Source organism: Oncorhynchus tshawytscha, linkage group LG03 (genome assembly GCF_018296145.1).
Source record: "Oncorhynchus tshawytscha isolate Ot180627B linkage group LG03, Otsh_v2.0, whole genome shotgun sequence".
Taxonomy (NCBI): domain Eukaryota; kingdom Metazoa; phylum Chordata; class Actinopteri; order Salmoniformes; family Salmonidae; genus Oncorhynchus; species Oncorhynchus tshawytscha.
Window position 1 is genome coordinate 10,584,963 of NC_056431.1, and position 14,130 is coordinate 10,599,092.

General features: G+C 44.5%; 2 protein-coding genes across 6 annotated transcripts in view; both read left to right on the forward strand.

Moving 5' to 3' along the window:
- Positions 1 to 4,212, forward strand: part of LOC112227537 (dual specificity tyrosine-phosphorylation-regulated kinase 1B-like) — a 78,107-nt gene extending 73,895 nt beyond the window's left edge. For 2 of the 5 annotated variants that reach the window (XM_042309761.1, XM_042309750.1), the window contains exons 8-11: positions 79 to 240; positions 1,411 to 1,729; positions 3,003 to 3,106; positions 3,252 to 4,212. In XM_042309761.1, the coding sequence (XP_042165695.1) occupies positions 79 to 240; positions 1,411 to 1,729; positions 3,003 to 3,106; positions 3,252 to 4,013 (1,347 nt within the window). In that variant the 3' untranslated portion in view covers positions 4,014 to 4,212. The remainder of the gene's footprint in view (positions 1 to 78; positions 241 to 1,410; positions 1,730 to 3,002; positions 3,107 to 3,251) is intronic. The other 3 variants (XM_042309755.1, XM_042309751.1, XM_042309756.1) reach the window with 3 other exon arrangements.
- A 3,099-nt stretch (positions 4,213 to 7,311) lies between these two features.
- zp3d.1 (zona pellucida glycoprotein 3d tandem duplicate 1) lies at positions 7,312 to 11,017 on the forward strand. The gene is made up of 9 exons (XM_024392252.2): positions 7,312 to 8,040; positions 8,145 to 8,257; positions 8,360 to 8,463; positions 8,549 to 8,723; positions 8,820 to 8,931; positions 9,037 to 9,125; positions 9,964 to 10,034; positions 10,153 to 10,811; positions 10,939 to 11,017. Exons 1-9 carry the CDS (start codon positions 7,468 to 7,470, stop codon positions 10,993 to 10,995), a joined length of 1,953 nt encoding a protein of 650 aa, XP_024248020.1. The 5' UTR covers positions 7,312 to 7,467; the 3' UTR covers positions 10,996 to 11,017.
- The last annotated feature ends 3,113 nt before the right edge of the window (positions 11,018 to 14,130 follow it).

Consider the following 14,130-nt stretch of genomic DNA (forward strand, 5'->3'; position numbering starts at 1 on the left):
GGTTGTGAGAACACACACAGCATTGGGTGTTGATGCCGAATCTGCCCCTGACCTGTCCTGTTGTTTCTCTCTCTCCAGGTGGATCAGATGAATAAGATAGTGGAGGTGCTGGGGGTCCCTCCCAACCACATGCTGGATCAGGCTCCCAAAGCACGGAAGTACTTTGACAAGCTATCCGACGGTCTGTGGACCGTCAAGAAGAACAAGGACATAAAGAAGGTACTTTACCCCTCGGCCTCCGTGAGTAAAACTCTGCTCTTACTTAATCTTCTCATCTCATCTCCGAACCACATCCCTCCTGTCACTCACAACGCAGTAGGTTCAAGTTCCCCGGTCACACCACAGATCTTGAATCAGATTACCTTGCTCTTACCCCCAAACCTAAACTTAACTGCTAGGGGGATTGAAAGATATTTGACCCAAGTGTCAGTGGTTAGAGGCAAATTCTCAACGAACCTACTTGTATTAACCATTCACCCGTAGATAGAGAAAGAGAGATGGGTAGAAAACCCGAGGTGGAGAAGGAAGGGGAGGAGGTTTAGCTTGATATTGGAAAGTAGTTTGTACAGAAGAGGTATTTTCTCCCTTTTCTCATTTCTAACCTAAACTCCCACTCTTAGGAAGGAGATCTGAGTCCTCAGCATCTTCCTCCAGTCATCATCATCTAAACCGTAAACCCCTCGTCACATAAGCTCTCTAATTGTCTAGAAAGGTCCTTATCGTTCCATTATTCTGTGTGTATCAGAAGCATTACATAGCCCTTAATAAGATAGAGGGATGAGGTGAAGGAGCAGCGCAGGCAGGTGGAAGGTGGAGGTTGAACAAAGGGAGAGGCCTGGTTTACGTTGGAGGTGAGAGAAAGAAGGGGAGAAAGGTTTGGATCAGAGGTTAATTAACTTTGTCCAAAAGTGATTGGAGATGGTGGGGGATCAACCATCTCACCCCAGAGGCAGGCACACCTGGGTGGGTGTGTGAACACGGGTTTACACCTATGGGTGTTGGCATGTATTTTCACTAGACGATTAGGAGTTAAGTGAATGATATAGTGCAGGATAAGACAACTTATTGTTAGTTTTAGGACTAGGAGCTGATGGTCTTTAGACCGGAGAGCATGTAAGGATACATGTTGGTCTCATTCGTTACAGCTTCTCATCACTGGCTTGGTGTTATGTAAATAAAGTAGACCTAATAGTGAGTCTATCCATTCATAATATGCATTCTACTGACCATCAACCATTTCACCGTCATAACAACAGGCATGCTTGCATGTATGAAATTCAACCATAATAATAACTAAGTCGCTAAAACTGCCTCGAAGAAAATGAGAATTCAACAGTGTTTCTCTGCACCTCCCCGCATCCATATTCTCCATTCTCCCCCTTCTCTCACTCCCTCTATCTCCCTATTCAGGAGTACAAGCCTCCTGCGACGCGGCGGCTCCATGAGATCTTGGGGGTGGAGACCGGAGGTCCTGGCGGGAGGCGGGGCGGAGAGCAGGGGCACGCTCCCTGCGATTACCTGAAGTTCAAGGACCTGATCCTGCGCATGCTGGACTATGACCCCAAAACGCGCATCACGCCCTTCTATGCGCTGCAGCACAACTTCTTCAAGAAGACGACGGACGAGGGCACCAACACCAGCAGTTCCACCTCCACCAGCCCGGCCATGGACCACAGCCACTCCACCTCCACCACCAGCTCCGTCTCCAGCTCCGGTACGGGACACAGCAGTTAGTATACAGTATACCCTTACCATAAGTCACAGTCCACTGCATGGGGAAACATCTGCAGAGGTCAAACCTCAAAAGAGCAAACTAAACATGGGCAGCTTGTTTGATCCCATATTTCCCCCAGATAATTCTCCCCTATGTTTGTAAAAAACACCAAGATTCCTTAGATTGAGAGCTATTGAAAGTCCATTGAAACCGTGTTGGTTAGTACAGTACTGTAAAGGATCTTGTCTGGGAGATCCCTCCCACCTACATAGTCTTCGGGGGAACACTGCAGTCTACTGCGTCATAGTGATGGTGGTTCAATGTTACATCTCAGCCAGCCCCTACAGCCCATCACTCTCTCAACAGCTACACAGTCTCCGTAGAAACAAGCTCCTAGTCACTTCAGCCGCAGCTCAGTCCCTACAGCCTGCAGCACACCGTCACCATAGCAACAGCTCAGCCTCAGCGGCCTCTCCTCTGCCACAGCTACAGCTCCCATTCACCATGGCAACAGCTAGTCATCTTAGCTACAGCACCATGTTCAGCAGCTCAGCAACAGGTTATGGTCCCAGCAGTGATGGACTGTCTGGATGACGTAACAAAACTATTGTGTATTCTGACCGACCGAGTGTCTTTTCCCCCTCTCCTCCCTTACTCCCCCTCTCCCTACTCTCCCTCTCCTCCCTTACTCCCCCTCTCCCTACTCTCCCTCTCCTCCTCTACTCTCCCTCCCCTACTCTCCTCCTCTCCCCAACTCTCCCTCTCCTCCTCTCCCCCAACTCTCCCTCTCCTCCTCTCCCCAACTCTCCCTCTCCTCCTCTCCCCTACTCTCCCTCTCCTCCTCTCCCCCTACTCTCCCTCTCCTCCTCTCCTCTACTCTCCCTCTCCTCTCCCCTACTCTCCCTCTCCTCCCCTACTCTCCCTCTCCTTCCCCTCTCCTCCCCTACTCTTCCCCTACTCCCTCTCTCTTCCCCTACTCGCTCTCTCTTCCCCTACTCCCTCTCTTCCCTACTCTCCCTCTCTTCCCCTTCCCCTCTCTTCCCCTCTCTCTCTCTTCCCCTCTCCCTCTCTCTCCTACTCCCCCTCTCTCCCTCCCCTCCCCCCTACTCTCCCTCCCCCCTACTCCCCCCTACTCCCTCCCTCCCTCCCCCTCCCCTACTCTCCCTCTCCTCCCCTACTCTCCCTCTCCTCCCCTCCCTCTCCTCCCCTCTCTCTCCCTCCCCTACTCTCCCTCTCCTTCCCCTCTCCTCCCCTACTCCCTCTCTCTTCCCCTACTCCCCCTGTCCAGGTGGATCTAGCGGTTCTTCCAATGACAACCGGAATTACCGGTACAGTAACCGGTACTACAACAGTGCAGTTACTCACTCAGACTACGAGATGCAGAGTCCACAGGTGAGCCGAGGTTTAAACCTGACCTCACTCTGATGTCTCAGATCTCATCACATGGAACAAGAGGTTCTTCCTCTATACATGATATACTGTAGATTCTGCATTCTCTGTTTCTAACGATGACCCCTCCCCCCACCCCACCGCCAAGGCTCCATCTCAGCAGCAGCTGCGCCTCTGGCCGGGTGGAGAGGGGGGCATGGGTCCACTGTCCAACAGCGGCAGTAGCGTTGGCGACCCCCCATACCCCCAGCTGCTGCTGCACAAGCCGGCGGCCACCCAGCACTCACGCCACTTCCTGGGAGGCGGTGGCGTCGGGGGCATGATGGAACCCCACCACCCGCACCCCATCTACGGCGGTCACCACGGCAATGGGCGGGGCCTGCGGCAGACTGGGCAGGGGAACCAGCCCCAGGGCCAGGCTTCACAGGGCCAGCAGGGCCAGCCCCTGATGCCCATCTCCTCCCCACAGATGCCGGACAGCATCGAGCTCAGCCTCACACACCACCACCATCTGGGTCAGTCTTCCATCATGCCGCCCCCATCCAGCTTGGACTCCAGCCAGTACGGCTCCTCCAACCTCCACCTGGGCCTCTCTGCCTTTCGGACTAGGACGGTTATGGCCCCCCAGCCGCCCCCCGCCGGCTCCCAGCAACAGTTGGCTCAGCCCCCAGCCTCTCAGGACAGCTTGGTCGCTGCCTCCGGGCTTGGATACATCCCCCCATGCTACCCGGGAAGTAACAACAATAACAACCCTCCCCAGGGTAGCGTGGTCGGGGGCGGGATGCTCACCGGGGGGCCCCCACCCAGGGGAGTAGGGGGCGGTGGGGGGAGGCCGGACTCTGAGGAGTCCACCATGATGGGTGTGTGCGGCAATGGAGGAGGCGGTGGTCAGAACACGGCCAACTCTTGATAAATCTTGAACAAATTCCAAAAGCCATACAATTTTAACAACGACAACATTACAATTTCAACACGCATACATACACAGTATACACACTTGAGTTTGAAACAAATACGGCCACACATACAGTTACAGAGACAAACTTGTGAAATATCAAAGGAGTTTTGTTTTGTTTTGCATGGGAGAAGGTCGAGGGAGAGTAAGAGAGGGAGAGTGAGAGAGTGAGAGAGGGAGAGTAAGAGAGGGAGAGTGAGAGAGTGAGAGAGTAAGAGAGGGGAGAGTAAGAGGGAGAGTGAGAGAGGGAGAGTGAGAGAGGGAGAGTGAGAGAGGAGAGGGAGAGTAAGAGAGGGAGAGTGAGAGAGGGAGAGAGGGAGAGTGAGAGTAAGAGAGGGAGAGTAAGAGGGAGAGTAAGAGGGAGAGTAAGAGGGAGAGTAAGAGGGAGAGTGAGAGAGGGAGAGTAAGAGAGGGAGAGTAAGAGAGGGAGAGTAAGAGGGAGAGTGAGAGAGGGAGAGTAAGAGAGGGAGAGTAAGAGAGGGAGAGTAAGAGAGGGAGAGTAAGAGGGAGAGTGAGAGAGGGAGAGTAAGAGAGGGAGAGGAGAGTAAGAGAGGGAGAGGAGAGTGAGAGAGGGAGAGTAAGAGAGGGAGAGGAGAGTAAGAGAGGGAGAGGAGAGTAAGAGAGGGAGAGTAAGAGGGAAGGCTTTGAAACCATTTTTATCCTTTTTTCAGTTTCTTTATTTTTCTTTTGTTGAAGGAAAGAAACGGGGCTCAGTAGTTGGAATGGAAAGTTTCAGATAAGTTTGTTTTTATTGTTATTATTATTATTATATTATTTGATTTTATGTGATTTAAGGAAAGGTTTGCAGCGAGATTTTTGTTGTTTGGGTTGTTTTTTGGAATGAAGACCTCAAAGGTAAATGAATGGTTTGAAAAGTGGTAATTGTTGGTTAAGAAGAGGGAGGCACGAGAGAGTACCCTTATGCTATTTTTAAATTCTTATTTTTTTTCTTTGTTTTTGTTTAGATTTTCTGAAGTCTAGGTTTAATTGTACATGTTTTATTTATTAAACATCACTACATGAGGAGGAGGGTAAGTGGGGAGATCGGAAGAGCGCTAAATTGAGAGGTGGTTTATTTATTCATTTTTATTTTAATTTATACAGGTTTAGTTTTATTTGCTGATGGACAGAATACACTTGCGCATACACAGAGAAACAAACAAACTAGGGTCTTTTTAGTTTGTTTTTCAGTTCAGTATATCTCACCCCCGAAACACACACACACTTTTGTTACATTTTTTTTCTTCTCTCGCTTGACACTGGCTTATATATCTGAAACTACGAAACAGATCATAGAAATGAAATGAAGCAAATGACAAAAACCGTAGTCACCACACAGTGAGAAACTATACGATGAGGAGGCTGAAACATTTGACGAAGTGAGACGCTTTCAAGAGGAGAGGGGGAACAGAACTTCTACACAAAAGGAGGAAGTGATTGAAGAAGAACAAACAACAAAACATTTTGCCACAAGGAAAACCAAAATGCTTCCCTGTTGTTTAAAAAATAATAGTCTGCCTTCTACTTCAACATCTAATCAGAATCTTTCACCCTCTTTCTCTCTCTCTTTTCTTACTCACTTTTGTTTTGGACCGTAAACTACAGAAACGTAACACACATTTTGGGTTGGAGTAACTCTGGATATGCTAAGCCAAATCTTGCTCACTCTCTCTGTCTCGATCTCTCGCTCTCTTCTCCTCTCTGCCCCATTTTTCTGTTGGAAGGGAGGGGGGCAATATATAGCAGGAGGGAGGAGTACATACTTATGAGGGGACACTTTCATGCCCTCCTTACCCCTACAGCCCCAGTGACTGACTTCTCTGGCCTCTTTTCTTACTCCTGTCTTTTGTTCTCCCCTTCCCTCCCTCCTTCACGACACTCTGTGAGTGCTGTTTGCCATCAAGTTTTTAAAAAAGTGAACTACTTCTCTCTCGGCTGCTATCTCCACTTTCAACCATGTTCGGATTGCTGCTAAAGAAAACAAACAGACAGATAAATAAATAAAAATAAACTTTTTAACCCTCCTGCTTCAGAAAAAAATTGAAAAATAAACCACTGCATCTCATGTATTTATTACTATTTAACAAGAAAAAGAAAAGGTAAAAATTAACCTGTTTTCTTCTGTTTTTTGTTTGGTTGCCTTCTTCCTGCTGGTGAAAGTTGGGCAATGACTAAATGTAACAGTTAAAGGTGGTATTAAAACACTGACTTAGTTTAAGTCAGCCACTGGGCGGGGCCTGAATGGGGGAAACTGGGTAAGAATAAAGTTGGATATATAAGAATAAAGAGTATACTTTTGCACACAAAGGTCAAATGCAAATCACAGCTTTCTGCTTTTTTCAGCTTTCAGTCGACAGACCCTCATCTGAGCAATGTGCATACAGTAGCAGGCCTACCACAAAGACAAACTGTTGATGTGGCAAGCTAAGTGATCACTGACATGGCATAATAAATCTGAGATTTGCGTTTGACCTCAAGTTATTTCATCCATTTTTTGTACCTGAGTGTAACTGGTGTTGGGTGTGGCGGGGATGATGTCCATGAAGAACCACAAAGTTGGTGTAGCTACTAATGAACTTATTAGGAATCAGTCTCATTGTTTGGATAGTCTTGTGACAATATTTTATTGTTGCCCATATACAATAGCAGGCAGCTCTGAGTAAAGTGTAAACATAGCATTACAGCTAGGCACATTGATTGCTGGTTTACTATCAATGTGAAAAGGTGCTACTGGAAGTGTTAAAGACAGGTTCTTGTTACCCTGATGGCCTACACTATACCCCTAGCTGTATCTTTGGTCTCAGCTTACGTTGGCACAATCCTCCATTCATCTATTCCGTTGTCAATGGAAATGCTGTTTAGTTCAACATGTTGTCTCTGTGTGTGTGTGTGTGAGGGAGGGGGGGCAGTATGGTCACCTATACCATAAAACTACATGCAATTAGAACCAATTTAGGACCGTTTGAATCATGTTCATCAACACATTTGCGCTCTTCCTAGTTGAGAGTTATTGAATATGAATATAACAGGTGAAGGTCAAGTTTTGTATTCACCCAAGTCACTGAGTAAAATTGAGAGCACAGTTTATACTGGCATCTGGTGGATAGATAAGTGAATTACATACTCAAAGTTTACATTGTAACATAGTAGGCAATGCAAAATACGTTTTCATATGTCATTGCAAATATAATTAATCGAATCATTAATTGATCATCTACGCTCAGTAGCCTACATGCAACGAACGTGTGCCAAGTGCGTAATTGTTGCGCCAAAACCAGGTGAGCGCAATTAACACGCGCCTACAACATTCATCTTTAAATGGTCAGTCTAGTTTGCTAACAACAGTGTGTCCACGAGGCGCTCTGGACTACAGAGTTTTATTATTTTTATTTCTGCGGTCACGTTGAACATGGCGCAAGTTGCGTGGATGTTTTGTCTGTTTGCATGGATTTTTTCTGCCTTTCCAGTCACAAAAGTATCAGCGGAAGCTGATTTTAATGTTGACCGATGGGAGGGTCAAGTGCATCAAGACTACCAATTCGCGGAGCGGCACCTCCTGGGCAATGTACCAGTGCGTGAGGTGATCAGGCCTCGGATAGGGGAAGACGATGCCATCGGTGCCCAGCGGTCAGAACCACCATACTACTTCCTTCCCATGTTCCAGCACTCGGCGGTTCCCGTCGTCGATAGGGACTTGTTCAGACCAGTCGTCGGGAAAATACGTTTCCCCAGTATCTTGACCACCCTTTTGTTTCCGCCACAAAATAGTCCAGAGCGCAACCACTTCTCTCCCGTGCGTAATCCGCGTGGAGTGGAGGTGTGGTGCGGGTACAACCAGATCTCCGTGCGCATCAACAGAAGTCAGCTCAGGTTTAGGTGTCTGGCCTCCATGCTCTTCCTGGGCACTTGCCCCGTCACCCGGGTCACCCCACTTTTCTTTTACTTCCATTATGACTTGAATGACTGTGGCAGTACTCAAACGGTAAGATGTGTTGGGATGCATTTTGCCCTCACTATCCATTAGGAGCAGACTCTTAAACGAACCCTTAAAATATGTACTCTTTTTATTCTGTTAATGACTTCCAGACCATGAATGGCCAGCTGGTGTACTCCAGCTCACTTCGCTTTTCTCCAGAACCACAAGGGCCAGTGATAAGAGCCATACCTCTCAACCTCCCCATTCAGTGCATATATAACCGGTATAGTGCCCAATAGACTAGTCTACAGTAGGCATTTATACTTCAGTCTTACTACTGTGTGATGAGTGGTTTTTGCTGTTTTACCATCCATTTCCTTAACAGATTCCACTACTCCTACAAAGTTGGCTATGTACCTGAGGTGCATGACCGCAATCTCTTGAAGAGTATGAATGGCAAACACATCTTTAGGCTCACTGCATGCAATGGTAAGTAAACATGTCCCATTACAAGAGTTTGCAAGTTGATTTAAGGGGCAGAGAATGAGGGGAAAATCTTTCTCTCCAAATGCAGAGCAATGGGAACAATTGTCATCAGAAGAGGGCTATATGCTTGGGGAGCCAATGTACTTCAAAGCCTACGCTGCTTTTGTCCCCAAAGATGAGAGTGTGTTTGTTGATTCCTGCTTTGTTACGACATCCAATGACCCAAATGCCACACCTCGCCTTGAAGTCATTCACAACTTTGGGTAATCAAACACTTAAATTCTCACACACTGATGTAGATATAGCATTTGTATCAATCAATTCTAGTGGTGGGTATATATGCGTGTATGTGTTTTTAGATGTATGGTGGACAGCAAGCGGAAAGGCAGTCAGTCCCAGTTCTTCTCCAGAGAGTCAAATGTCCTGCGCTTCACTGTGGATGCTTTCCTGTTTCCCCAAATCACTGCCAAGGTTAGGCTATATCCTTTTATGGCACACAAATGTTTCCACAACACCAGTGAATAAGGGGGGGTGTGTATGTGTGTGTATATATATCTCTCATACTCTGTTCCACAGCATCTCTACCTGCACTGTACTATGACTGTCATGAAATCCACTTCTAAGTGGAGCGCCAAGTCCTGCACGTACAATAGCACAGTGGGAAGGTAAACTGTCTTTTTGGAATCTCAACAGTAACCTCGAGCGATCTGATGTATTTCTATATCCAGTGGTGGGGAAAAGTACACAATTGTCATACTTGATTAAAAGTAAAGATACTTTTACTTGAGTATTAAGGTAAGTCACCCAGTAAAATACTACTTAAATATCTAAGTATTTTATTTGAAATCTACGTAAGTATCAAAAGTAAATGCTATAAATCTTCTCAAATTCCTTGTATATGCAAACCAGACCGCACTATTTTAAAATGTATTTATGAGTAGCCAGGGGCACACCAATACTCAGACATTTACAAACAAAGCATTTGCGTTAGTAAGTCTGCAAGATCGGAGACAGTAGTGATGACCGGGAGTTCTCTTGATAAGTCTGAATTGGAACGTTTTCTGTCCTGCTAAGCATTTGAAATGTAACCAGTACTTTTGGGTGTCAGGGAACATGTATGGGAGTAAAAAGTACATTTTCTTTAGGAATAACTAGTAAAATAAAAAATCTATATAAATAGTCATGTACAGATCTCCCCAAAAGGGTTGTACTTCAAAGTATTTTTTACTTTACACCACTGTCGCTCACAATCATTTACTCAAGAATTACATCACAAGTTACATAGACTGGTCATGATCAATGTGTAGGACACTGATGATGACAACATAAGTAATTCAGTTATTTCATGCTACATTGTTTTTTGCACTGGTTAACCAGGGGTTTATTCACTAGAAAGCTAACGAAACAGTGAGTGACCTACCTGAATTTGTCCAATAGAAACTCGTTTTTGTTGCAAAACGTTTTGGACCAATGATTACACCCCTGGTTGTTATGTCTTGTTAGGTGGGAGGAGCTGTACGGCCCTCCCTCTGTGTGCTCCTGCTGTGATTCTGTCTGTGAAGTGTCAGAGTTCTGTAAGTATACAACACAGTCAATGCTGGACCACTTTTTTTCTCTCTAATTCATCTTAGATGAATTCTTCAAAACAATGTATGTTGATCTGTAACTTGTGGTTCTGCCTGATGTAACCAGGGCCAGCCTTGACATCTCCTTCAGTGAAGAGCCTGATCACCAGTAAACCCTGGAGAGTGTTGGAGGACAGGGAGAAGAGTTTGCCCGTTCAGGCTGAGGAGAGACAGCCAGATGGTGAGGAAAGGGTGGAGGAGACCTTGGCAGTCACTTATAGAGTGGAGAAGGTGAAGTTTAAAAGCTTGGCAGTGGCTCCTTGGGAGGAGGAGAAAAACATGTCAGTTGCTGTTATGAATAAGGTAGAGGAGGTGCAGAAAGGGACAGTTCTAGGAGAGGGGGTGGTAGCCAGAAAGGAAGGGAGTGTGGAGGAGCCGATTGAGGACAAACGGGCTGAGAAGGAGATGATTGAGGTGGCAGCTGAAGAGATTGGCACAGACCAAGTGACATCAAGTGTAACTTTGGAACATGTACCTGAGGAGAATACTGTGACGGTTAAGGAGGTAGCTCAGTGGAACATGTCGAGTGTCACCATGAATGCTAAGGAGCAGGTTGCTGGGATAGAAGGGTCAAAGGTTGAGAGAGTGGGGGTTGGACAGATGCCTTTGGTGGACGAAGCGGCAGCATTTCTGCAGGGGTACATGGAGCCTGCCGAGTGGAGAGAAGATTACCAAGGACCAGCCCTAGAGGAGGAGCTGGGGAGGTTTTGGAAACCACCCACAAAGGTTAGTTTTCATATAGTCTAGTGACTGTTTCAATGCTGCCTTCTTGAGTTTTAATGTCAGTTTAAGTTGCAATCATTTGAAGTGTTTGTCATACCAGCTGTTTTAAAATGTATCTATTTCTTTTCAGGACAAGCTTGCTGTGCTGGAAACTTCTGTCCCTATTGGAACATTAACTTTAAATTAAATATTTCATAAGAAGAATTACACCTAAGTGTCCTTGTATGATTGCTTATATCAAGGGTAATTTAATATTCAATGAACAATGCTCAATGTTTATGGTAGCTGGGCATTTGAGGGATGTATATTTGTGGGGGTGTATATTGAAGATGTAAACCTATGGCATTCTCTGAAGGGTACAACTATTTTACACACAAAAATTACAGGGAGCTCAGAGGGAGACTGCAGAACTAGGGTTGCAAAGCCACTGGTAATTTACCAAAGTTCCTGGAACATTCTGTAATTTTGTTAACTAAATGCTAATCTATGCCAACTTTGGTCATTTATACTTGAATATTTATTTATTTTATTTAACCAGGAAGGTCTCATTGAGATTTAAAATCTATTTTTCAAGAGCGTCCTGGCCAAGATAGGCAGCACCAAGTCATTAAAAAAAATGACAAACATGAAAAACTACAAGTAATCTAGTAAAAACCATAGAATTCACAAGAGTATAACAAAATACCAATCGGGACAGGTTTTTCCAGTTTAAAAGTATTTTGTAAGGCGTGCCAAGACGATGGCGCAGAGTACATAAAAGCCCTTTTACCAAATTCAGTTCGGACATTTGGAACAGTTAGCAGGATAAGGTCCAGAGAACGAAGAGAGTACCCACCACATTTCTGAACAATAAGGTAGTAAACCCAAAATGGCTTTGTAAATAAAAGTATACTAGTGCCTGAGTCTACGAGTGACTAGAGAAGGCCAGCCAACCCTGGTATACAAAGTGCAGTGGTGTGTAAGGGTTTTGCAGTTTAAAATAAATCTCAAAGTGCCATGGTAAAGAGTGTCAATTGATCTCAAACACTGAGTGGAAGCATTCATATATATATAAAATATCCCCATAGTCTAGTAAAGGCATAAATGTAGCTGATTACTAGCCTCCTTCTGGCTTCAAAAGGAAAAACAGGCCTTATTCCTAAAATAAAATCTCAATTTCAGCATAAATTTTTTTGTAAGTTGTTGAATATGCAATTAAAACATGTTTTTTAATGCATTTGTAGTATTTTTTTTTAAAAATCTATATTTGGGTCCATGGACCATATGGTTAATTAGAAAATAACCTAATTAATGAAACAATCTAAAAGATGGCATTATTTTTCAAACTCTGCAACTCTTCCAACTTGACTTTTCACAACTGCCACCAGTCGGGTGCGAACACATTAACAAAGACAAGTTTAAAAATAAAGTGTATTTAATGCTGAAATCCTCATATTAAGACATGATATTCCCTAAGTTGATGGTTTATATTTAGGATCATGTTATATGATTAATTCATATATTTTACATGTGATAAATAAGGCCATGCAGAGGGCCAGAGATAATTAGACATCTGTGATAATCTGAAGTATCACTATGTCCTGTGATTAAAAAAATTCAAAACTTTAAATTACACAAATGCTGGTAGTTTACTGGTAAACTTTGAAAGTTACCAGTAATATACCCTCCCGTTCAAATTGTATTGGCCGCATACACATATTTAGCATTAGGAGCTAGAAACAGCTGCCATGTCTATCAGAGCCACCTTGGTCACTACATGCAACCCTAGGCAGGACTGATGTAAAACTCTGTTTCAAGCTATTTTGTGGGGATGGCAACAAGTGGTGCATGAACAGTGTCTTTCAGATGCAAATGATGAACATATGTAAATTGCATAGTGCTGTCTGGTTCCAAAGAATATGACATTGATGCCACCAGTAGCATTGAATGCAAGGCGAGCCTTTTGTATAAAATAATAGCCAATCAATGTAGATCAACTGTGAATGGTCCTGGCACCCACAAAAAAGTGTCAAGGGAAGTTTGGATTTGGCTTCACTCCAATCACATTGCATCGAGAGCAAATATTGACAAACTGGTTGTGCATCTCATTGTATTGTTGTCCTCTGGTGGTTAGCTAGTTATCTAAATTTGGCCCTATCCTAAATTAGCCATGGATGATAGAGATTTGGACTTGTGGTTTTACTTCTCTGTACTGGCCAATGATTATAATGGCGATTCTGATCCAACCATAAATTCATACATTGTGCCCCTGGCCAGAGAGGATGGAAGTTCAATATGTAGCTGGATGTAGAAGGCTAATGTTAACTAGCTAACATTGCCTATGAAATGAAATTAGGCTAGCGGGCAAGCATTTTAGCCAGGTAGCCTAGGACAAAAAATGAAAGTGTGTACTGTATGACAGAGTGATAGACCGTTTCGTAAATGTGAAAGAGAGGAGGATGGCATTGGCATTCTCTACAAGCATGGTGACTCAACATGTTTTTTCTATTTTTACAAACACGAATGACTACATCATATTTATCTTATGTTTATTGGACTAAATAGTTTTTGGTATCTTTTGGTTGTCACTTTATTAGACTAAGCAGAGGTGATTTGATGATGTTGAAGGTGAAATTGTGCTGGAATAGTGGAGGCAGCTCATGTTTTCTTTGCGACTTGCGGTAACTCACCATGATTCTAAATCAATAGTTCTTTAGTAGTCTTAAAATGTTGGAAACATGAACTTGCTTGACCATGCTGTAGGTCATGTAACTGATTGGTACATGCAATATGCTTTGTGGACTTTACCAGACAGGTTGCTCTCTGTTTTTGTGAAGAAACAAAGGCATGGTTGAATTTATTCTGCCACTGTGTCTTCTTATTGTATCAGCCTTAGGCCTATGTATCACAGTGTCAAGGCATATGAACTAACACATTATAGAGTAAACAACACAATTATCACAACACATAGGTTGTAATATGGCTTTTTATTCTGGCTTGGCTTCCCCAGTGATTTTACCCACACACCGCTACTGTGTATTCCATTCCATCCATTAATGCGCCCGTCCTCCTATAGCTCCTCCCACCAGCCCCCTCTGGTGGAAATGTCTAATTATTTTCTATAAAGGGATGTGTGAAAGACCTGACAGATATTTTCATAAACCTCAAGACATGTTTCCATAATAGCCTGACCATGGAAATGTGGTTGTAGTTATCCTGGTATCTGAAGCACGGAACAAAAACAAGGAAGTAGCACAACGTGAAATAGTGAAAGATGATTGGTATCGGTCACCTCGGTAGATGGAGAGCATTTCAGCCTCTGCTCTAACAACTCAGTCTTACT